This window comes from Trichosurus vulpecula, chromosome 5, assembly GCF_011100635.1.
Source record: "Trichosurus vulpecula isolate mTriVul1 chromosome 5, mTriVul1.pri, whole genome shotgun sequence".
In the NCBI taxonomy this organism is placed as follows: Eukaryota; Metazoa; Chordata; class Mammalia; order Diprotodontia; family Phalangeridae; genus Trichosurus; species Trichosurus vulpecula.
Genome location: NC_050577.1, coordinates 148,368,035 through 148,392,994, shown reverse-complemented (window position 1 = coordinate 148,392,994; position 24,960 = coordinate 148,368,035). Strand labels below are relative to the sequence as shown.

Here is a 24,960-nt window from a genome sequence, read left to right as displayed (position 1 = left end):
TCAGAGCTACTTTTCTTTTTCTTTTTTGAAAAGAACCCATCTGGAGACTGGTTAATGATTACAAGGCATCATAAAAGCTTCAGGAGGAAAGGAATGTTTTTGTGGCATTTGTTTAATGGCAGTTTTAAATGACTGTTTTTTTAAATCAGTAGTTTTAAAATGGAATCAAGATGACCAAAAATCTGTCACAGAACTCTGAAATTATTAAAACAAAGTTAGATGATAAGTAAATAACAAAATAAAAGGGCCCTATATGTAAAGTTGTACCAGATGAATGTAATGGGGGAGAAAAGGAGAGGCTAAAGGAAAGTCAGTTTGTCTTTAAAAGATAAAATAAGGACCTACCTCCACATTCTAAAATCATTTTACATAAGAATAAATCTCTTCATTGTGTAGGGCTTGAAATTTGGCTCTTTACTAGTTATTTGGAGATGAAATTTCTATCTTAACAGAAAGAGGTTGTCTGATGTGTGTGTGTGTATAGATCAGAGATTTCTGCTGTCCTGAATACCTGTGGCCATCCTGAGATGAGGAACATGAAGAGAATGCTCCAGCCTGAGTTAATCTACAAGTCAAATCTAGAACCACAGTCTAGAACCAGCCACAGTCATTATTAGTTGGAAAAACTCCAAGTATGCAAATACCAAAAAAGTGTTTTAAGATCCTCACACAAACCTGTACTGGATAAAATAGTTTGCAGCCCATTAGACTTCATATTTTTAAATACCAGACACACGCCTCCTCAACTCAGTTGCCAGGCTAAACCTAAAGCTATTTAGTGGTGACCTAGCAACAGTATATTCCAAGGCCAGGAGCAAAAGATTTGAGGATGATAACTTTGCCCTTTTACCTCCTTTAAGTACAAGATCTCCTGGAACAGGTTTCAGTCCATATTCTTCAATTCTCTTGCTCACCATGTTATTCCACACATAACTCTGATAACTATGAATATACATCAAACGATTATTTCTTGGTATCTGTAGAGAGGAAGAAATCAGCAAGATACAAAAATAGGTGAAGACATCAGACATGGAAGGCATCTTTCAAATCATCTTAACAGTTCTTAAACCTTTTTTATGTCATAGACCCCTCTGACAGACTGGTGAAGCTCAGGGACCCTTTCTCAGAAAAATGTATTCAAAGGCATAAGACAAAATTCATAAGTTTAAAAGCAAACCTATTATCCTGAATACATTACCAGAGTATTTTAAAGAAACAAGTCCATAGATTATAGATTAAGAACTTTTGAGAGGTGATCATGACCATTCCTTGTTTATTGTTTGCTGTTCTTTAATATACTAAATTCTCCAGGCTGCAAAAAATTTTCAAATCCCTAATTCTCACTACACCCTACAGAAGTCTGCAAACAATTAACATTAATCTTCTTTTTATAGATGGGGATGTAGCAAAGCTGAAATGGTACAACAGTCACTTTCATCAGCTAATGATACGGATGCTGAATTGTTTTTAAATTACATTCAAATATATCAAAGGCTATAGTGATTTTTAAAAATTTTTATTTATTTTAATTTTGGTTTAGTGATTTTAAGAAAAAGAGCTTGTAAATGTATGGCCAACCTAACAGGGATTTCATCTCTACATTCTAAGATGTTCCTAAGTGAAAAAATACAAGCAATTCCACTGATAATGAGTTCAATGAGGCAACCAAATGACTTTCTGTTTGCCATGCAGGGAAAAGAGACCACTACTCAATTAAGTCTAATCTGGATTAGTGAGATCTAAATGTCAGGCAAAGTTTATCTCATAAAGCTATCACAATTTTACCAGATGCTTAACATACAAAACAAGAAGAAGGCAAAAATATCCATTCAGTTTCATTCACGACAAATGTAAATTTGTTTAGTTTCAAGCGTATCTTTTTAGTCTAGAGTCTCTCCCCTTTTTCTGTTCTAATAAAGGAAACCTAAATGCCAAGGACCCATCCCCTCAATGAGAGAAGGTCTGGATTTTGCAACTTTTTATTTTCTAAACTACCAAGAAAGTCTAATAGTAGAAAGCATATGAAATTAATTAGCTGTGAATTGTCCATTAGTATAGATTGCTTTTCTATACTGTGAGTCCCATGAAGCCAAATAGTGCTATTTTTTGCCCCTGCACACCTAGTTCCTAGCACATTATATTACATACAGTAGATATTCTTAAGTGTTTACTGAATTGAATTACTGTTTTCTCCTATTAAAACCATTTTATCCATCTGTATTTATAACTGAAAAAAGTCATATACATTCACCTCCAGAGTAAATTTTTCTTCTTTACCTCTTGCCCATTAAAAAAAACCCACCAACTCCAACCCCACAAAAAAAAAAAACCACACACAAAAAATACCAAAAAACAAACCTCTGATGGTCAGCACCTAAAAAATGTGTTACACCTCTTAAAGTCATTGCCTAACTTCACAAATCACACTCACTATGCCAAATGCAGACACAATATTCTTCAGTCCATATTTTGAAAGTCCTCGAAGCAGCTGACCTTCCACACACCTTTTGACAGGTAGTTTTTTGAGGGCAGCATCAGGATCTTTGGTCTTGGCCCACTCTTCTCGGCATTTGACCAAGTATCCCTTTTCGGCTACAAAAACAAGTGAGCAGTAAACATTTTAATCTATACAAATCCTTCTGAATATTAAAATAAATGCTTGTCATAAAACACATATTTGGGGATTTCAATTCAAAACGGAGTCCTATGGACACATACCCATTTTACAAGACTGGTAAAAGGAAGAGAGTGTATGGATTTTTTTAAGTGGCTGAGCAGCCCACTGTGCCAAGAGCTAAAACAAACTGGTACTCATACCCTAGCTGACTGAACAGGGATGTCTGCTCTTACTTTGTTTCTGCTCTTTTAATTCAGTACTATTAAATTCCATAGGGCCAGTTTTCTTCTAATGAAGTGACAAGTCCTTATCATTCCAAGCACAATGCTCTTCCATTGTCTTTAGACCAGTACTGAATAATCAGTAAATATGTTAGCACTATCAAAGTATTATAAACTCAATCCTTTTTACAAAGTCTAGTTTTAGGGACATTTTTTTTTTTACAAAAATATTCTTTTAAAAAAATCCCCAGGCTTTATAGAAACATGAAGGAATCAAAAGAATGAAGTTTCTCTGTATTTTTAATAAATGTTTGTTAACTGATCTACTGATTCTAACACCTTTTGTTCTTAGAAGCATAGATCTCTTTGTGCCTGAAAAGGGACAGGCAGGCATCACAGCTGACACCTACCTATTTCTTTATGATTTTGGCCAAATTTGTCCGAGAGTCCTTGGCTAGAGATATATAGGGATGAAACATTTCTCAGTGAGCAGGCCTTCAAGTTCATCAACACTGAATTTGGTGAAACTCTCCCAAATGACATACCATTGTGCTCAGAGCTAAAATAAACTGTACCTTCTGAAAGCAAGGGGTCATATAAAGTGAGCACTGCATATAGAGGTTTTACGCAGTTCTACGTTGTTCTAGACATTGGCCCAAAATGGCCACCATGATTTGGCCAATGACCAAGCAGTGCCCAAGGACTTCTCAAATAAATTCCAGGTGTCTTGTCTGTAACCCATGGAAGAGAAGGTGAAGAAAGGCACAGAAGTCATAGTAGGGTCAGGAAAAGGGATCTGACCCTCTGATCTCCAAGGTCCCTTACAGAATCCCATATAAAAAACAAGGTATATACATAACCAAAAAGGGCTACTTTCCACAATCACTGGCTCTTGATTGAGATGGAGCCAGTCAGCCTAATTAGGCATGAGGATCCCAATACTGTCAAAGTTCTTCTACACAGCATATGGTTAAAAGGAGATGGATTGAACAGTATTTTATAGCAAACCATGAACTCCTACACAAAAGTCTTACTCTAAAGCATCATCATGGCATGGAGGTGACCCCTAAAAGGCCAGGCCAGTTGAACTGTGAGCTCTGGGAAGTCCTAACCAAGCTGGAAACACTTCAATAATGGAACAACTCCAATGACAAACTACCTTTGTCACCTAAAGACTAGCCTGGCTAAATGTGGAGAAGTTCATCACCAGACTGACCATAGCCAATAGCCACTCTTGGAGATCTTTAGCTAAGTCTCAGAAGGGCTTCAATCTGTGATAACAGAAGAAGTATAAAATCATGAATTTCATTTTAACTATGAATTGTAATACTTATGTAAATGGATATATAATGAAATAAAGTTGTTGTTTTTTTAAAATAAGAAACAAAAGCTTATTTGCAAAAATGACTTACCTCCGGGACGAGGTTTCAATATTAAATCTACGACTTCATCCCAGCAGTTTTGTAAGATGGCTCTGAAATTGGGCAGATCATTTACTTTACTAAATTTTGTATTATAATAAATTTCTTTGCATTTGGATTATGTGAGTGTTGAGATATTTTATTTTCTTTGTTATAACATATAACAATATGACAGAGGATAAACATGTAAGGGCAGATTTTAACAAAAAATGTAAAAGGATAAAATAAAGGAAGAAATGGTTCTAGCCATTTAGCTTTTACATTGGCTTAGCCCTAATTAGCACATCACAGATTGAAAATGTTAAAGCACATTTATAGCATGCATTGCAATTAGTTGGCATCAGTAGCTGTATGAAACATTCTGGATAAATGGGATGAATCAGTGTTGACTGTAAGATACACTCTTAAATTTATTTCTTTTAACAAATAAATCCCTGGTGATGTGACCATGATTTCTTGCCATTTACTTCATTCTCATTAAAGAGGTCTACAGAATATGCAAAGTAACATGACTCCTTTCTGGAAAATTAGTCAGTAAATTAAAGGCTGAAAATAGCTTTCTTGCAAATTTTCTTTTTCTTAAAAAAAAATCACCACCTCCACTTTTCCTTATTAGTGTGTTCTGACATTTTGGCACATGTTTCAAACCTTCTTTGTCAGTAATCCCTGCATCCGCCTAGTCGGTTTCAATTCATTCTTTACTTATGCTGAATAAACTTCATGAAAAAGACTACCTACAAGCCTTTATGATATTGCCACTAAAAACCATTAGAGCCAGATTTTGTGTTTTCATAGCCAAAGGAAAAAACTGTATTTTGTATCTTTAACTTCTTAAGCACCTGTGACTGGATGTGAAGAGATGTGGGTTAAATCCTAGTTCTGCTACTAACTAGCTCATTTCTAAAGTGAAAATGTTACTCTTACACCTAACAGTAACACTTCTAGGTCTACAACCCTGAATAAAGGAAAAAAAAAGGATAAAGATAAATTCTGTGCTATATGCACAAAAATATTTATAGCAGCTCTTTTTGTAGTAGCAAAGAACTGGAAACTAAGAGGGGACACATCAGTTGTAAAATGGCTGAATAAATTATATATACAATGTAATGGGCTACTATTGTGTTGTAAGAAATTATGAAAGGGATGGTTTCAGACAAAAAACCTTGGAAGATTTGTATGAACTGATGCAGCAAGAAGTAATCAGAACCAGGAGAACAATTTATACCATAACTAATGTTATAAAAATGAACAATTGTGAAAGACTTAAGAGCTTTGATTAATGCAACAACCTATGATGAGTATAGAGAATCCATGATGAAGCATGTTTACCCACCTCCTGACAGAGAGGTGTGATCTTAATGTGATAAAAGATCTCTCTTTCCCCACCTCCCCCTTTAATAGGTCTCAGGTGGAGCTAGTTAAGGAATGCTTGATCAGGGGAGGCTTGTTTGTAGGAAGGCCCACACACTTTTGCTAACTGGGTAAGAAGCCCCAGACCCACACCCTTTTGCTAATTAGAGGTAAAGCCCTCCAGCCCTAAAAGGACCTACCTAAGAGTAGCCATTAAGGTGACAATGAAAGAGAAGGAGGAGAAGGGGAGAGAGACAAAGAGAGGGGGGAAGGGAGGGAAGGAGAGGGAGACAAAGGGAGAGAGGGAGAGAAGGGGAGAGAGAGAGAGAGAAGGAGAGGGAGAGGGACAAGGAGGGAGAGAGGGAGGGAGGGAGGGAGGGAGAGAGAGGGAGAGAGAGGGAGGGAGGGAGGGAGAGAGAGGGAGAGGACTACCAGGACTCTGAGAACTGTAAGGGCTTTCATAACTACAAGCTTTCAGAACTTACAGGAGGAAAGGATGCAGGTAAACAGATAGTTAGGATTCGCGAGTGAGTGTTTATGCCCTAGGTAAGGTTACAGGATGGCTAGGCTCCTTGCTGCAATATTGTGTTTTAATTTCCCTACTATTACATTGAAGTGGACTTACTGGTTTTGGGATACAATTGTTACTATGTCAAATTGGAATTATTGGTTTGGGAGTTGGTCCTCTTGTGTCTGAAGAAATGTTTTACTTCTTCTGCCTTCTATATATAGAGTCTCTTATATTTTGCAATTCCAAATTACACAGGCATATTCATGATCACCATCAATATTGTGAATCTTGCCTTACTGGTACAAGAGGTGATACACTAACCATGCAAAATGATACATGCCTTTTTAGATGTGGTCAATATGGGATTTTCTTTTGCCTATGTGTTATAAAGGTTTTGGTCTTGGGAGGGATTGAGAGGGAGAATATAATGCTTAGTAGTTTTTTAAGTTAATTTTTAAAAAATGCTAAAAGGCTGTAAGAGGTCCCTTTCTGTGATTTTAAATAGTTGTCCCATGTGCTATATTATTCTTATTTTTTTTTAGCCAATGAAAGATCATGAGTCAAAGTATAAAAAGGATTCCCAATCCTGATCTTGCCATACTCTTACTTTTCAGAAATTATTTTGAAAATTTCTATATGGCTATTCCCCAAATGGTCAAAGGATATGAACAGGCAGTTTACAGAAGAAGAAATCAAAGCATTCAATAGTTATACGAAAAAATGCTCTAAATCACTATTGATTGGAGAAATGCAAATTAAAACAACTCTTAACATACCACCTCATACCTATCAGTGTGTCTAACATGACAGAAAAGGAAAATGAAAACTGCTGGAGGGGATGTGGAAAAAGAGATGCATTGTTGATGGAGCTGTGAACTGGTCCTGCCATTGTGGAGAACAATTTGGAACTATGCCCAAAAGGCTATAAAACTATGCATACCCTTTGACCCAGCAGTACCACTACTAAGTCTGTATTCCAAAGAGAGCAAAGAAAAAGGGAAGGATCTTGTATGTACAAAAATATTTATAGCAACTCTTTTCTGTGGTGACAAATAATTGGAAATCAGCTGGGGAATAGCTGAATAAGCTGTGGCACATGATTGTGATGGAATACTATTCTGCTATAAAAAAATGACAAGGGGCACAGTTTCAGGAACACCTGGGAAGATTTATACAAACTGATGCAAAGTGAAGTGAGTAGAACCAGGAGAATACTGTAGACAGCAACAGCAATATTGTAATGATGATGAACTAACTGTGAAAGGCTTGGATGCTCTGATCAATAAAATGATCCATGATAATTCCAAAGGACTCATGAAATATGCTATCCACCTCTGGATAGAGAATTAATGAACTGAGTACAGAGTGAAGCATATTTTTTCACTTTATTTTTCTTACTTTTTTTTTGTAACATGGCTAATATGGGAATATGTTTTGCATGACTTTGCACGTAGGTATCATACTGCTTACCTTCTCAATGGGTAGGAGAGGGGCTACAGGGAGGAAGAGAATTTGGATCTCAAAATGTAAAAAAGGAATGCTTTAAAAATAATATTTTTTCATGTCCTGAGCACCTAAAAATAAATTTTGATTAATTTTTTATTTTAAAAAATAAATGTATTCCATAACACTTTTAGGGAAGAGGAGGAGGAAAAGAAAAGATTTGTCAAAACTTTTAAATAGTTGGGAATCGTCTGATAAGAGCGTGTAGGCTACAGAAGCAAAAATCTCTGACAAATGAGAACTCTATTCAAGATCAGGCTCAGAGAGATCAAACAGTTAAGTGATGTGACCCAGGTGACATGGCAAACAAGAGACAGATCCATGAGAAAGAAATATCAGAAGTTTCTACCATTTCCTCTTTCTACTATTTTCCAAAAGGACACTAAAACAGATTTTACAAACAAGGTGCCTTTTAAGATAAACAATGGGAAACAAACGAATATAAATTAAACACAGACCTTCCAACCTGATATGTGGGGACAGCTGTAGTCCCAAACCGCTGCATCCCATAATAGTTAATGAATCCGATTTCCTTGAGAGAGTTCATTGCTTGCTGTACTTGATGGTCAGTTCCCGTTATATTTCTGCAAGGATTTGAATCACCCAATAAAGTTTTATTTCATGAACAGCTGCAAGACCAGTTCACTATAAAATGGTTCTGATTTGGTCAGTATTCCTCTCCTTTTCTTCAATTCCTTTCTTGTCTTACTTTCTGACTTTTTATTCTGACATCTTCCTTACTTAATATATTATGAAAAATATGTTAAATATTTCTAAATTTTGTAACAGAAACTACAATTTCTACTGAAATCCTCTGTTTGCTTTTTTAGAGGAAGGGCACAATGGCAATTTAAAAAATAGCACTAACTTGTCTGGGTCATTTCCCTCTTTATTATTCCTTGCCCCGCACCCTCACCCCCCTTGAATCTCTATACAAGTTAAACTAAATATGAGTCATTTTTCTCTATCATTCATTCAACACAATGACCAGGTAAATACCTGAGCCAGGATCTCTCTTCCTCCTGACAAGAGCTTTTTACCTGAGGACAACAGTGAACTGATTTCCTTGGAGTTCTCCCAACTTCAGAGGGTTTTTCTGATAGCTGAAGTTGCCTAGCTTGAAATTCATTAAACACTTGTTCAAATGGGCAAGTCTTTGTGCAGTTATTCTAAAAAGACAAAGGCAAGGAGAAAGTCCTTGTTTCATCAGGAAATTTTAGGACAAGGGCAGATGAAGGGGAACTTAGGCCTAGCCAATGTGATCCTAGCCACTAAGGAAGGAAAAGTAGCATAGAATGAAAGAGAGGTTAGATTTTTATCTGGGATATAGACGTCCCTATAACTCACAAGGCCTACAGCCTAGGAAACTTAATTAAACTGTGTTGTTTGCACCAAAAACCCTGGACTTCAGCTATATACTGAAATATACTGAAATAATCCCCAAATATTTTTCTAAATGATCCATTTAGGTCCACCTAAATGGATCATTTAGAAAAATATTTGGGGATTATTTTAAGGAATAATCTGCCATGACTGAAGAACATGTAAAAGAAAAAAGATTGATTTATTCCTTTTATAAAAAATGTGATTTAATGACCAACTGTGACTCCAGAGGACCAGTGATAATACATCATACCTACTGCTTGACAGAGAGGTGGGAGACTTAAGGGGAAAATTTGATATACTTTTTTGAACATGTTCAATGCGTGGATTTGTTTTGCTTCACTATAGCTTCATAGGAATTTTCGAGTTGGGGAAGAGATGAGACAGAAATGCCAAAAATAAAAAAGAAATGGAAGGTCACTGTAGCATTAAAAACACACACACACACACACACACACACACACACACACACACACACACACACACGAGAACAGTAGGAGGTATAAAAGGGATCAAGCCAGAGAGCTCTGAAACAAGAACATTAAATTTATTATATTGTTGAAAATTATGCAAGCTGTGTGTTAGAGATTTTTGGTTTCATGTACAATCCTCTGTTTCTGTTCTGTGTACGTGGAAATGCTCACGTATGTATGACTGTCAAGTTCAGAGCAATAACAAAAAAATTAAAATCAAAATAAAACAACAACAAAGAAAATACTTCATTATTTGCCCATGTCCAAACTATCTGAGCCAGTATTTTCAGGCTGCTGTTCCTGGTGTTTATTCCTAATGGCTCAAATAACAGGTGCAGCCATGTCCCAACTCTACCTGAGGGCACAGGTTTCAGTGTGTTTTCACGACTTTGCAGATGTCCAATTTTACTCCCAAAGCTCTAACATGGAGTCAGAAAAGCTCAAAAAGGCAGATGGGAAAACAGAAATAGACTCGTGAAAGTATATAGAATCCTGCTCTGAAGGGCCCTAATCTCAACATTTCAACCAAAAAAGTATGAAATTTGTAACAAGAATTTGCCAATAATGTGACATACACAATCAAACCCTAACTATGTTGTTGTTCAGTTGTTTCAGTCATGTCCAACTCTTCATGACTCCATTTGGGGTTTTCTTGGCAAAGATACTGGAGTGGTTTGCCATTTCCTTCTCCAGCTCATTTTACAGATGAGGAAACCGAGGCAAACAGGATTAGTGACTTGTCCAGGGTGTCACACAGCTAGTAAATGTCTGAGTATGTTTTTGAACATAGGTTTTCCTGACCTCAGGCCTAGACCTCTATCCACTGGAGCTACCTAGCTGCCCCTGAGTTCAACAAAAGCATAGGGATCAAGATTTTAACCCTTCTCCCTAATTACAAGGACACAGGATTACGCAAATTGCTGAAAAGAATTTATATTACTAGCTGTTTGGTATTTGTATGGCAAAACTTCCATTTCTTTGCTCAAAGTTTTCTTACAACTTTCTTCTGCCAATATTGATTTAAAAAAAAGTTATAATTATATAATAGGTCTGAATTTCTCTCTCATGAACTTAAGAGAGACAGGTTGACTGTGAAGATTTGTATGATTTGACAGAGCAAAGACAGCCAAACCAGAAGTATTTATACAGTAACAACACTGTAAAACAAATTTGATAGCCTTAATAACTTTATCAATGTAATGACCAACCATGATTCCAGAAGTTCCATGATTCCATGTTTCATAAGGAAACACAAAGCCTACCTTCTGACGGAGAAATGATGGACTTAGGGTGAAGATTGGGACATTTGTTTTTTTGGACTTGGGCAACATGGGAATTCAATTTGCTTAACCACGCACAGTTCTTGCATTTGTTGCAAGGGTTTTGTTATGAGGGGAAAAAAATAGATTTTTGTTTATTAAAAAAAACTAAAATAGGGACAGGCTAGTATTCTAGGTTCTTGAAAAGAATCATAAATATTCCACCAATCTTTTCAATTAAATTTTATTTTATTTTCATGAAAATTTGCCTTTTTTTGCCTCCCACCCCAATCCCCACTGAAAAAAACAAGAAAAACAAAACCCTGTTAAAAACATGCATACTTAAGCAAAAAAATTCCTGTGCTGACCATGTCCAAAAATCTACACCCTGAAGCCATCACATTTCTATCAAGAGAAGAAGCTCCATTAGTTAGTAAAAAGGCCAGAAAGTACTGTATCCTTTTCTTAGCATAGTGGCCACCATATGCAACAATTGGGACAACAGATGGTTTTTGATAACCAGAGAACCATATCTTGATGGCTTATTTTAATTTTGATAATGGCAGTACAAACTCTCTGACTGCTCATTTACAGGATGCTCTAATGGAAAACTTGGAATTTTTTTTTAATCACACTTCAATATCAAGGGTCATTTGTAGCTACCCAAACCCATATTATACAAAGGGCCAAAATGACAAAAGTTAGGATTTTCTTCTTGAAATCCTGGTTCTGCTTTCAAGAAATAACTTGAAAGAGAGAGGCACAGCAAGCACCAAGTCATTCGGATTAGGAGATGGAATCCTGAGTTCAGTAAATAGGAAGTAGGCATGTTTGGTTGAAACATAGAGCTGGTGGGGCACCATAATATGCTAACAGTCTCTGTGCTACCTAAGAGTCCACAAAGGAAAACGGGCCTCTTTTCTGGAGATCAACCAGTCGACCAACATTTACTAAGCACTTTCTATGTGCCAAGCATTATGCTTTGTGCTGGCATATAAACAAAAAAGCAAAAATAGTCCTTGCCCTCAAGAAGTTTACATTCTCACGAGGTGGCCAACGGGCATATACAAGACACATACAGAGGAGGTGGTACATAAGAAAAGGCGGCAGTAGCATTTGGGAGGAGGACATAAAGTCTCCTAGAGAAGGTAGCAACTGAGCTGAATCTTGAAGGAAAGAAGAGATTCTAAGAGACAGGGATGAGGAGGGAGGGCCTTCTAGCATGGAGAAATGCCAACAGAGAGGCATGGAGATGGAAATATGTGTAGGGAACAGCATGGTTGGACTGTAAATACATGGAAGGGAATCAATGTGTAAGAATATGGGAAAAGTAAGACATGATTAGGCTGGAGTTTTAAATTCCAAACAAGAGTTTATATTTGTTCCCAGAGGCATAAGGAACCACTGGAGTTTATTGGGAGGGGTCTTTGTAAGGCCAAGGCCACCCACTGCATCCTGGGCCATCGCCATTCATCTTATCATGCCTTTGTACTTCGATGTCTCTGGAAGAGACTTTGTGTGGCTCCGCCTCACTTAAATCCAAATCACAAGTAAGTCAAGACATCACCTTTGTGATGTCATTGGTCTTCTGTGAGAATGAAGGACAAACAACAGAGGAGGGGAAAGGGGTTTTCATGGTCAGATCTACGTTTGTAGAAAATAACTTGGGCATCTATGTGGAGGGAGGATGGACTGGAGAGGGCAGAGACTTGAGACTGGGAGAACAGTTACTCCAGTAATCCAGATGAGAGGTGATGAGGGCAATCTGGTGAAGACAAGCAAGGATGGGATGGAGGACACACGTAGAGGGGCTGACCTAGGCAAGGAGAAGGGCCACCTCTTCATCAGAGACTGGAGGGATTATGGAAATAATGGGGGATGACGTCAGAGGGATGTGGAATGACAAAGGGAGAAGAGGGAGTGCTCGGTGAATTGTTTCAATTTTTTTTTTAATATGATGCAAGGTTGATTTATTTTATAATTAATATAGAGTAAAGGGAACCCTTTTTTTTTTCCATTTTTTTCTCTGCTTAGGGGCCAAGAATCATAATTTATGACAACAGTGGCAGCAACTGTGCCAAACATCAGCCACCATCCCTTTCCTGCCTCCCAGAGGAGAGGATGTGGCTGCCCCCTGGACAAAGGAAAGCCAGGAGGAAATCTAAATTCAAAGCCCAGGAAGAATTCTTTGGAATCAGTGAAAGGGGAGGAAAAAGACAAAAGAAACAGAAAACTATAAAGGGACTCTAAGAAACCTGAATACATATCACTCAAACACCACAAAATATGAGAGTAAATCAATGAGAGAGTAAAGGAGAACTACAGAACAAAAGCATCAAATAGTCTACATTTAAACAATTATTTACCACAAAAATATAAGCATCACTAATCTCTACTTACTTAAGAACAGCAATCTCTTGAACAGTTATAGCCCTTTTGTCTTTGGTTCCCATGTAGGAAAATATGTTTGGTTTAACTCTGTTCAAAAACAAACAAAAAAATAAGTTAAATAACCAATATTCGTGCTAATGATAACTATCTAAAATTACATGCATATGTTCCACAATTTGTTTAATCACTGCCCAGTTAATTGATGGACATCTATACTTTCCTAGTTGTTTACTACCACAAAAAAACACTATGAATATAAGATCATTTTTTCTCTGACTTCTAGTAGTGGGATCTCTGGGTCAAATTCCAAATTGCTCTCCAGACTGGTTGGACCAATTCACAACTCCACTAACAATGTATTCGCGTACCTCTCTCTTCACAACTCTTCCAACAGTGACCTTCCATCTTTGCCAATTTGGTATGAGATGAAACCTCAGCGCTGTTTTAATTTGCAATTGTCTCATTATTAGTGATTTGGAGCTATGTTTTATATAACTTGTAATAGTTTGGAACTCTTCTTTTGAGAACAGAATATTCATTCAAGTTAGTTCTCTATAATGCTTGGCTATCAGGCTCTTATTGGAGACATATTACAAAGCTTTGTCCTCCCTAATTAATAGCTATCATTTTATTTAAGTTGTATTGATTTTGTTCATGCAAAGGCTTTTTAATTTTATGTAAGTGAAATTATCTATTTTATCTTTCATGACTGCCTCTATCCCTTGTTTGTTTAACAACTTTCCCTCCAGCCATAGGTATGAAAGAGTACGTCTAATTTTGTTGGAGTTGGACCTTTCCTATTCTGTTCTCTATCCACTGCATAAGATTTACTACAGTTTTCTCCGTAAGATGTTGTTCCAAACCCAAACTGTGCCAAACTCCTTTCCTATAATTTTAGCAATTCTTGTCAAATAAGGAGGTCTTCCTGAAGTAAATTATGCTTTCAGGTTTATCACACAACAAATTATTTAGTTTACATGTGTCTGATTCTTCCATATCCAAATGATCTACTTTTCTATTTTTTTAAAGACAATACCAAATTAAATTATATTATAAAACAGTAATTATCAAAACTAAGTCCACAACTGTGATTCTTCCCTTGAAATTCTAGATCTTTCTTTCCTAAATGAATTTTGTATATGTAGTTCTAAAAGGTATTCCTTCGATTTCTAATTCCTTGCCCCCAAAAAAGTGGTGCTGTATTCTCTGGGGGCAAAGAATTAGAAATTGAGGGGATGCCCATTAATTGGGGAATGGCTGAAAATATATTAGGTGATTATGATGGAATACTATTGTACTATAAGAAATGATGAGCAGGATGCTCTCAGAAAACCTGGAAAGGCTTGCATGGGCTAATGCAAAGTGAAATGTACTGTGTACAAAGTAACAACAATCTTGTAAGATGATCAGCTGTGAATGACTTAGCTATTTGCAGCAATCCAATGATCCAAGACTACTCTGAAGGACTTATGATGAAAATTGCTAGCCATACTCAGAGAAAGAACTCACGGAGTCTGAATACAGATTGAAGCATACATTTTTTTTTACTTAATTTTTCTTGACTTTTTTTTTGTCTATGTTTTCTTTCACAACATGACTATTATGAATATGTTTTGCAGGACTACACATGTATAACCTATATCGAATTGCTTGCCTTCTCAATTGGGGGGGGCGCGTTATTTGAGGAGAGAGAAAAGGACAGAATTTGGAACTTAAATTTTAAAAATGAAGGTTAAAAATTATTTTTACATGTAACTGGGGAAAATAAAACACTAAATTAAAAAAAGGAAAAAGTATTCCCTTAGTAGTTTGATTGCTAGCACTAAATCTATAAATTAACTGAGGCATCTTTTTAATTATATTGACAAAGCTCAACCATGAACACTGACTATCCCCCCCCCCCAATTATTAAACCCATTCTTTATTTCTTTAAAGAATGTTTTTACTTAATGCTATAATATTGCTTCTAGGTGAAAATCAATTTTAACTTTTTCAGAAATGGAATCAGCAAAAAATTCAAGAGTTATGTGTATGGTAAAATGAAATTTCTACAGCGTGAGTCATTTAAATAGAGATTTTTGTGAACGGGGGGAAGATTTATTTATATCATAAGCCGTGTGTTAATTCTCAATCATCCATATGTGGATTATCCATTTGCTGGCCAAGTTTTTGTATCAAATATTTGGCAGTTGCTACATACTTGGGCAAGTCATTTAACATCTCTGGGTCTCGGTTTCCTTATCTGTAAAATAAGGATGCTAGACTAGATGATCACTAAGGACCTTTCCAAATCTATGAGCCTATGGACAAAAAAAATTTTTCTACTAGCCTAAAGCAATAAGATTTATAGGATCATAGATCTAGAGCTGAAATGGACCTTAAAGGGCATCTAGTCTAGCCCTGCATTTAAAGATGAAAGAGCTGAGGCCCAGGGAGGTTGTGACTTTCCCAAACTCACAAATGTAGTTAAGAGTAGGAAGGAGGATTTGAACCCAGGTGCTCCAACTCCAATGTCAGTGCTTTTTTTTTTTTCTATTATACCATACTGATATAGACATGATTACATTGTTCAAAAAGCTATGATGTTTTCATTCCAAATCCAAATCCAAATGATTTTCCTATTATGCATTTCTTCAGCTTGCCCCTACCACAGCCCCTTCATAATGTCAGCTTAATTTAAAATCATCCGAGTTTTGACAGTATGTAAGATTAAAAAAAACAAAACTAACCTCAAGAATTTGGAAAGCACATTAATAGCATCCATGGTGTCCTTGTTTTCCTTGTATAGTACAAAGTGGCAGTAACTTCCCCTAGATTTTGGCCAAGAATGTTTTCTTGGATCTTTAAAAGCAAACAAACAAAAATAAACATATTTAACCACAGCATGGATAGGCACTATTGCTTTGAGTTTCCTGTTTTTTTTTAATGATACTATGAGCACTCAATTACTTGCTCCTGAATCCTGGAAGAAATTGATCCAAATAGCCAGCCAACACAGGTTATTGGTTATAGTTTAAACTGACCTCCTGAGATCTTCAAAGGCTTATTTTGTGGCTTTGGACAATCACTTAAACTTGCCATAAATGCTATGAAATACAAGTGCTGTGAAGAGGTCTATAAACTGATCAGTGATCTCCATCTGTAAGGTACTATAAGAGGCACCATCAATTCCAGGAGAGTCACTTTATACAAAGTGTTTCAGGCATCTGAGCATCAACATGCTTAGTTCCATAGGAAGCCAGGGTTAAAATGGAACTGAGGGTGTTCCTAACATCACTGGTCTGTGGATTTTCACAAGAACTGAATTAAGTTTTATGCTCTGTAAATTCAAAAATGATATAAAACTGGCTTTTTAAAAGACATTTCTAAATGCTCCTTCCCTCTAAAAGTTTAATACCACCACCAGATATGCTGTTTATCAATCTGGACCTCCCAGAGAGATCTTTTTGGCACATGAGGCCTATTTACCATTTCTGGAGAAAAAGAGGGGTTGGGAATAAAACATGACTAAATATACTTTCAGGAGCTGCTGCTCTAAATGTTCAAGACACTTTTTCTTACCAGAGTGACATACGTTTCATGAACAGCCATAACCCAGTTTTTGAAATACTCAAGCAATAAAACTGTGAAGCTCTATTTAAATACATCTTAAGATCTCAGATTAAATAACTCACAGGTTCTGGTTTGAGCTATGCCTCAAAGCTGAAATTGCAACAGTACAAAAGTGGTCTATTGCAGTCTGGAAAAATCTACCAATGAACAGGCTACACCTATACAAGCCAAATGTTGTACAATATATATTGGTCTTATATAATATTTAATTATATATGTTCCCTGAACAAACACAACAGAGTCACATATGTCTTACATAGCAGTTAGGAATCAGGAAAAATGTAAAAGGATATAAAATAATCTCTTAGAAATATTTTGCTCATTTGCTTGTTAATATGGATCTATGTTCTTCCAAAAGTCAGATGCTTCTGTTTGCTGAAGCTACAGCTAAAAACTGTTTTGCAAAAGAAACAAATGATATTCTCACAGAGTTGTGGTTTTAGCTGAGGAATAAGAACACAGGAATTATCAAATAAATGTCCTGAATACTGCCCTAGACGTTAAATGAAAAGATTCACTATCTAAAAGTAACTGCATGAATGCAGTAATACCAACATGAAATGTTGCCTTATTGAGAAGTATACAAGAGTGTTTTTCTACAGGTCTGTGACTCTTCAATCTTAGTTCCTGGCCTGGGCTGTCCTCCAAAGCTTCCCTTCCCAATCCCTCCCCCCACCACCCAAAAAATTCCTCTGACAATTTGAGATAGAAACATTGTCTTAGAACAAAAAAAAAAAGAAACATTGTCTTAGTTTTTCCTTCTGACTTCATGTTCCTGAAGAAGAAATTTGTCTGATTTTTTATTAGCTTTCTAGTCAGCAGATTTGTGCATGAGAATCACTGGCACTTCATTTTATGTGCATAGAATGCCAACAGCTCTTACCTGTGGCCGTTCTGACCTCTGTCCAGATGCACAGCAAAAAGAGCATAAGAGAGCAACGTTTAATTTATAGACGTATTAAAGTGCTTTAGAGGTGAACATGCAAAAGTTATGTCTGTATGTGGATTTCTACAGCACCAAGCAGTGGTAGTGGTAGTAATTCAGACAATTATGCAACGTGACATACAGCAGAAACAATGTAAATGCATGGGGGGGCGGGGCAAAATAAATTACGGGCATAACAAACCTCCCTGTAGACAAAATAAATTGGGCCTCAGTAGCTTACTGACACTCAAACCCTTCCTGAGAAGCTTGTGTATACATGAGTATGTGCGTGTTCCTGGCCACAAAAACCAGGAACCCTTCCCAAGTTACTGCAAGATCCCATTTAGAGTTTTCAGTGAAGAATTTAAGACGTGAAATAAAAGTTTAAGATGTGAAATAAAAATAAAATAAAATAATCCATAGTTCTGCTTTCTTGTACATAATTATCATAATTATCATCTAATCATCAATTTTTAAAGTGCCCACTAATGAGAATTCTTGAAATTTAATTGGATGGTCTCTTACCTAGAAATTCTACATTTCCACTTAGCTATAAGGAATGAATACAGCCACAAAGGGAGAACCAATAGAAAATACTATATGTCAAAAGAAAATTAACCTATTGGGATTTAAGTTTTCATTTATACACCTGCATGTTCTAATTAGCAAGTGCACAGAAGTAACAAGCAAAGAGTTACTACTTTCTCACATAAACACACATGAATACATACAGGTATCATAGTCTAAACAAATACCACATACAGAAGTTAAACTTTATAGAATTGCACAGGAAATAAATCTAATGGCTTCAAGTTATTTAGAGCTAAGAAATACAATTAATGTTCATTTTGCCTTCATGACATTGCATTCCCTCCTTCTAAAAATGATACAGAGTTTCTAAATCAATAATGATTATTATTACTATTTGCTTAATTATTTTATATTAGTAACTACATTTACATGGCACTTACTACATGCCAGGGTACTGTGCTAAGCCCTTTACAATTATTATCTCATTTGCTTGTCACACAACCACCTTGGGAAGGAGGGAGGTTCTTATGCCCATTTTACAGATGAGGAAACTGAGGCAAACAGGGATTAAATGACTTGCCCAATATCACCACCCTGGTATTTGGAATTCAAGTCTTCCTGATCCCAGGCCCAGCATTCTGTGCACTATGGTGCCATCTAGCTGCCTCTGTTCTCAATTCAAGCAAGAGGGATGGGAAGGCCCATGATTTCATTGGTACAAAAGGGATTCTCAGGTACAAAAAGTCCCTGTGACAATTCAGCATCTGCACCTCCTTGTCAACTTAAAGTCTTAGAGAACTGCCTTGAACACTGGGAGGTTAAAATATAAACACTATCATCTCAGGTGGGACTTGAATCCAGTTCCCCTGATTTCAAGACCAAAGTTCAAACAAACAAACAAAAAATTTTCCTCAGGGTTTTAGGGAAATTTTTGCAATAGCTCTTCTGAATCAAAGACACCCTTTGGTGTCCACTGGACAGTATGGCATAAAAAGAAGAATGAATGAACGACCTAAGAGTTAATCTGAGTTTAAGCCCTAGCTTAGATTTTCAAGATGTACATTGAGTCACTTAACCTGTCTAAATTCCAGTTTCCTCATGTGTAAAATAGGGATGATCCACGTACTCATGTTATCAGAGAGATACAAGTATCAGAGCGCTTTCTAAGCACTTACAAAATAATACTATAGGTTATTATTATCAATTGAAGTCTACATATTTCTTGGTGTTCAGGATACAGTAGCTCTGTTTAAAACAAGTTTTTCTTAGAGATAATATGTATTACAGATTTACTAAGTAACACATTTATATGGCCAGAAAATGCCTTGGTCCTCTTTTTAATTTGTCAGGGCTTAGAAACAAGTCTAGTTCTAGGAGTATAATAAGGGCTTACTTAGCTTTGCAAAAAAGAAAGGGGAAAGTAAGAGGAAAAGTATTTTCATGGGGCCTACTATGTGCCAGGCACTATGCTAAGCACAGTTTCAAAGACCAACTAATTAAAATGTCACTGAAAGTGTATGGGGTTTTTTTTTCTCCTTTTGGGGTTATGGAGGTGCTGCCATTTGTAAATCTAGCATGGCCACAAGTCTATTGCCAGGCAGCTTTTACTACCCCCCATATTTCTGCTTCTATTGTACATCTGGCATGGTTTCCAGTCTTCTGTTACTAGTTTCTATTACTTTCTGACAGCACTGCTTTTCTGCTCCTAGAGAGCGTAAGATGGAATATTTTGAATAAAAGAAAATTAGAACCTGTACTCAGGTGGTGGCAGAGGAATGAGAGAAGGGACAGAGGCAAGAGATGCTGCTGAGGAACAACTGATATGAATTGTTCAATTATGCAGTGTGACCACTAATTAGGTATGGAAAAAAAGTGGCGATTTGTTGGGAGCATTGGTTGGCCTAGACACCTCTGAAGTCCCTTCCAACTGAGAAATAATTCTGTGATTCTCTGTGAAATGAAGAGATGGATTTGGAGTTAAAAGACCATGGTTCAAATCTACCCACTGATAGTTATCATCCATATGACCATCCATGGTCAAGCCACTTAAAACATCATGGCCCTCAGTTTCCTCATCTGGAAAATGAGAGGCCTGGACCAGATGATCTCTGGGGTCCCTACCAGCTCTAGATCGAAAGATACTATGAAATGAAACATCAAAAACAAAGTGGTGGGTTGTGTAAGAACTTCTGGAATTGCATGAAAGGCAGAAGAGATGGAATGGAGAAGACATACAAAAGGAATGGAGGGAAAATTCATTTGACTTGAGCAAAGGAAATGGGTAGAAAAGGTGCAATGACAGCTATATGTATTACAAGCCAAGACTAGATGCACTTCCCTAAGGAAATGATCATTTCCAAGAAAATAACCATAAAAAACCAAAGGTTTGATGGGTTTTTTTTCTTGCTGCTTTACCAATTAGAGTAAGATACCCTTTATTGATACCTTTTTCTAATCTTATTACTGGAGAAGGGTGTTATTGACTAAAAATACAATGAACTAACCTCAATTTTAGATGTATCTCTTAGCAAGAACACCTAAAATGTCTCATTTTGATGCAAATTTTTTCAAAATACTATTTAAACAATTTGTTTACAGACGGGAGAAAAATTAACATTTGCTTTTTTTTTTATCAGATACATATTTCATTTTCTCAATACATTATTTCATTATCTCCTTTTAACAGACATTACCTTGAGATAAGTAAAATGCAGTTCATCACTTTCACAAGAACTCCCTTAACAGAGAAACACCCCTCCCCACCTTTCTTTTTGCGACATGAGAAAAGATTCAAAATATACAATAAATTTCAATTTCAAGAAAGTCTATATAATAAATACTACGCATTGCGTTCAAAATTATCCATCTTTTCTTTCCTTCCTTTTAAGTTTTCATTTGTTCTCTGCTGTGCACTTTTTATTTTGTTCTTTTTTCCCTCTTCCCTCCTCCCCCCAAAGAGGCTATAATTAAGCTCAGAGATAGAGATACACACACACACACACACACACACACACACACACTTTCTTACTAGATTTATACCTAACCCTATTCAGGTTACATTTATCAGAAATTATTCTAGGAAATCATGTGAATTTTATAAATTATTTGTCCACAAAGAAAGGGATATCGGCAAAACAGATCACTGATTTCTAGCATTCTGACTTGGACCAACAATGCACACACTGCCTTGGCCTTCCAAAGGACAAAATCCACCTTCTCTGAAGGACTGACATCCTGAATATCGTTCACTGAACGAAAATTAAAGTCATACTGATGAATAAAAAATGGGCAAGCATCAAACCCCTCTTCCCCGGGAAAACTTAAGTGTCAAGGTTACACACACATATACACACAATCACATACAATCACATACAATCACACACTTACTTGCCAAAGCCTTTTTTCCAGCTGCATGGTAAGCCACGATATATTTTTTGCCATCTCTTTCCTCTGTTTTTGTCTCTAATCCAGGAAACAAAGATTTCACTGCCTGATGGATAATAGTTCTTTTTTCTTTGGTGTCTTCAAAAACCTATAACAAAAATATTCATCTATAAGGATTTCTTTTTTTTTTCTTGATAGTTGAATATTTTAATTAAACCTATACTCTTGTTTTAGGATTGTAATGAACCATGAACACACACATCTTACAGTTACTAAATGCAAAGGTAGTAGTAATGTGATAAAGAAGGCATCATAACATCATTCCAATTTCAATAGCAAATTCATGCCAGATAAGTGATAAACTGACTAAATAAGGATTTCTTAAACACCTATTATAACATGGCAGACATTGCATAAATGCTAGCTATTATCATATTTTAATGAACTTTCCATCCAAACTAGAAGTGTTTAAAATACTGATAATATAATGACATAACATTTGTAATAAAATAATTAAAATAATAATAGCTAACATTTAGATAGTGCCTACTATGTGCCAAGCACTGTGCTAAGTGATCCTATAATAACCTTGAGAGGTGATATTATCATCCCCATTTTCCCCAAGAAGAAACTAAAGCAGACAGGTTAAGTGACTTGCCCACAGTCATACAGCTAGTAAACGTGAAGCCGATCTGAACTCAGGCACTAGAGATTCAAAGACAAAAAAGAAAGAGTTCCTGTCATCAAGAAGTTTACATTCTGTTGGGAGGAAACAACTTGTATATACTCAAGGGAATACACACTATGTAATACATACAATTTTTTGAGGAGGGAGACAATAGTCACTAAAGGGTTTGGGGAAAGATTTTATTTGGAATTGGCACATGAGCTTAGATTTGAAAGAAGATAAGGATTTTAAGAGGCAGAGGTGAGGAGAAAATACATTCCAGGCATGGGGAATAGAGATGAGAGATGGAGCATTACATAAGGAAGAACAAGACAGCCAGTTTGGCTGGTACGTCAAATGAAGAGGAATAATGTATAAACCTGGAAAGGAAAGGAGGAGCCAATTAAGCAACTAGTCTTAATTAAGTGCCTAGTATGTGCTAGGCAATGTGCTAAGCACTGGGGCAAGACTGGAAAAGGACACTGAAAGCCAAGCAGAAGGGTTCATATTTTTCCTAGAAGCAAAAGGGAGTCACTGGAGCTTTATAAGTACGGAAGGAGCATGATAAGACTCGTGTTCTTTATGAATGTCGTTTTGGCAGCTGCTGAGTGGTGAAATAGTGGAGGCAGGCAGGCCAAATAGGAAGTTTTCAAAACAATTCAAGGAAGAGGTGATGAAACGTCAAACATCAAACAACTAAGCATCTTATTGAAAAGGGTTTGTAGTATTTCAGGGTTTGATCTCAGGGCTCCTTAAACCTTTTCTACTCTCAACTCCTTTTCTATTTTGGCAACATTGCATGACCTGAGGGCATGCCCAGTGCAAAGTGCATACTTTGTAAACTAAGGCTTCAGTGAAGTTGCTCAATGCAACACAGGTAAGCACTGCCAGAAATCTTTTACTGTTGCCAAATTTTTCTTGACCCACAGTTTAAGAAGCACTGAATACTAAATTAACATATTAGCTGAAAATAGTATTCAGAAGGTTTAATGATGATGATGATGATAATGAAGTCTGTACTATGTATCAGGCACTGTGCTACGTGCTTTAAAAATGTCATCTCATTTGAGCCTCACAACCCTAAGAAGTAGGTGCTATTACTACTCCCCACTTTACAGTAAAGGAAACAGAGAGGTTAAGTGACTCGCCCGAGGTTACACAGCTAATAAGAGTCTGAAGCTCGATTTAAACTCGCGTAATTCCTGATTCCAGGCCCAGTGCTCTATCCACTGAGCCATCTAGCTGCCTCTATATAAATATATATGTATATATAAATAAAATATAATAACAATATAAATATCAGCTAATATTTAAACAGCACTTAAAAGATTGCGAAATGCTTTTACACATTCTCTTACTTGAGGTTAAAGACAAAAAGCTCCAATAAAATGTATTTTAAATTTACAAGTCATTACATAAGAAATTAAAAATGCACTGAAATGGTCAAATAGTTCCTGATGTCTTCCAAGTCATCCTTTTTGGTTAAATTGCCATGCATGAGCATGACCCAAATGCAAAAAGAAGATGCAGCTGGACTATAGAACTTCAAGAAGTAACTTCTGCTTCCAAATTATATGATATGTTCTCTTCTAGTATTTGAACTCTCCCCTCCTTCGAAATATCTTGCAAACTGGTCCCTGGATGCCTTTAAAATTACATCCCATGCCCATTAATTGGGGAATGGCTGAACAAGTTGTGGTATATGAATGTAATGGAATACTCTTGTTTCATAAGAAATGATGAGCAGGCACACTTCAGAAAAACCTGGAAAGACTGCCACATTATGCAATGACTGACTTTCATAGACTTGGCTCTTCTCAGCAACGCAAGGATCTATGACAACTCCAAAATACTCATGATGGAAAACGCTATCCACATTCAGAGAAGAACTATGGAGCCTGAATGCAGATGAAAGCATACTATTTGCTATCTCTCTCTCTCTCTTTTTTTTTGTTTCTTCTTTCTCATGGTTCCTCCCCCTGGCCCCAATTCTTCTTTAGAACACGGCTAATGTGAGAATATGTTTAATATGAATGTTTATGTAGAGCCTATATCAGACTGCGCGCTGTCTTGGGGAGAGGGGAGAAGAGGAAGAGGGAGAAAAATCTAAAACTCAAAAGCTTATGGAAGTGAATGTTGAAAACTAAAAACAAATACATTTTTTAAAAAAATTATATCCCACCCCCAGCACACATTTCCTATGCATTTATTTGGTCAGGGCCAGCTTTTCCTAACTTCATTTTAAGATCAAAGACTTAGATTTGAAAGGAACCTAAGAGATCATCTACTACAACTGCTTCATTTTTATAGATGAGGAAGTAGAGATAACAGAAAGGTTAAGTTCCCAAAGGTCACATGGTAATAACTAACATTCATAGAGCAACTACTATGTGCCAGACACCGAGCTAAGTGCTTGACAATTATCTCATAAGATTCTCCCAACAACCCTGAGAGGCAGGTATTACTACGCCCATTTTATATATGAGGAAACCAAGGCAAACAGGGTTAAGTGATTTGCCCAGGATCACACAATTAGTAAGTGTCTTGAAGCTGGATTTGAACTCAGGTATTCTTGACTCCAGGCAGCTAAGTGGCCTGGTGGATAGAGTACCAGGCCTGCCCTGATTGGAGAAGATCTGAGTTCAGATCTGGTCTCAGACACTTAAGTGACCCTGGGCAAGTCTTTTAACCCTGTTTGCCTCAGTTTCCTCA

The 24,960-nt window shown here is 36.6% G+C and overlaps 1 protein-coding gene and 1 non-coding gene across 4 annotated transcripts in view; both read right to left on the bottom strand.

Moving 5' to 3' along the window:
- The window catches only part of PUS7 (pseudouridine synthase 7), a 50,683-nt gene that overhangs the window by 12,783 nt on the left and 12,940 nt on the right, over positions 1 to 24,960 (bottom strand). For all 3 annotated transcript variants that reach the window (XM_036762152.1, XM_036762154.1, XM_036762153.1), the window contains 8 exons: positions 21,585 to 21,729; positions 15,859 to 15,970; positions 13,139 to 13,216; positions 8,664 to 8,792; positions 8,082 to 8,207; positions 4,251 to 4,312; positions 2,432 to 2,592; positions 851 to 977 (listed from right to left, as the gene is read on the bottom strand). In XM_036762152.1, the coding sequence (XP_036618047.1) occupies positions 851 to 977; positions 2,432 to 2,592; positions 4,251 to 4,312; positions 8,082 to 8,207; positions 8,664 to 8,792; positions 13,139 to 13,216; positions 15,859 to 15,970; positions 21,585 to 21,729 (940 nt within the window). The remainder of the gene's footprint in view (positions 1 to 850; positions 978 to 2,431; positions 2,593 to 4,250; positions 4,313 to 8,081; positions 8,208 to 8,663; positions 8,793 to 13,138; positions 13,217 to 15,858; positions 15,971 to 21,584; positions 21,730 to 24,960) is intronic.
- On the bottom strand, positions 3,642 to 3,763 carry LOC118852475. Its single transcript, XR_005010552.1, has one exon. It is a non-coding gene; the product is annotated as a small nucleolar RNA SNORA70 (small nucleolar RNA).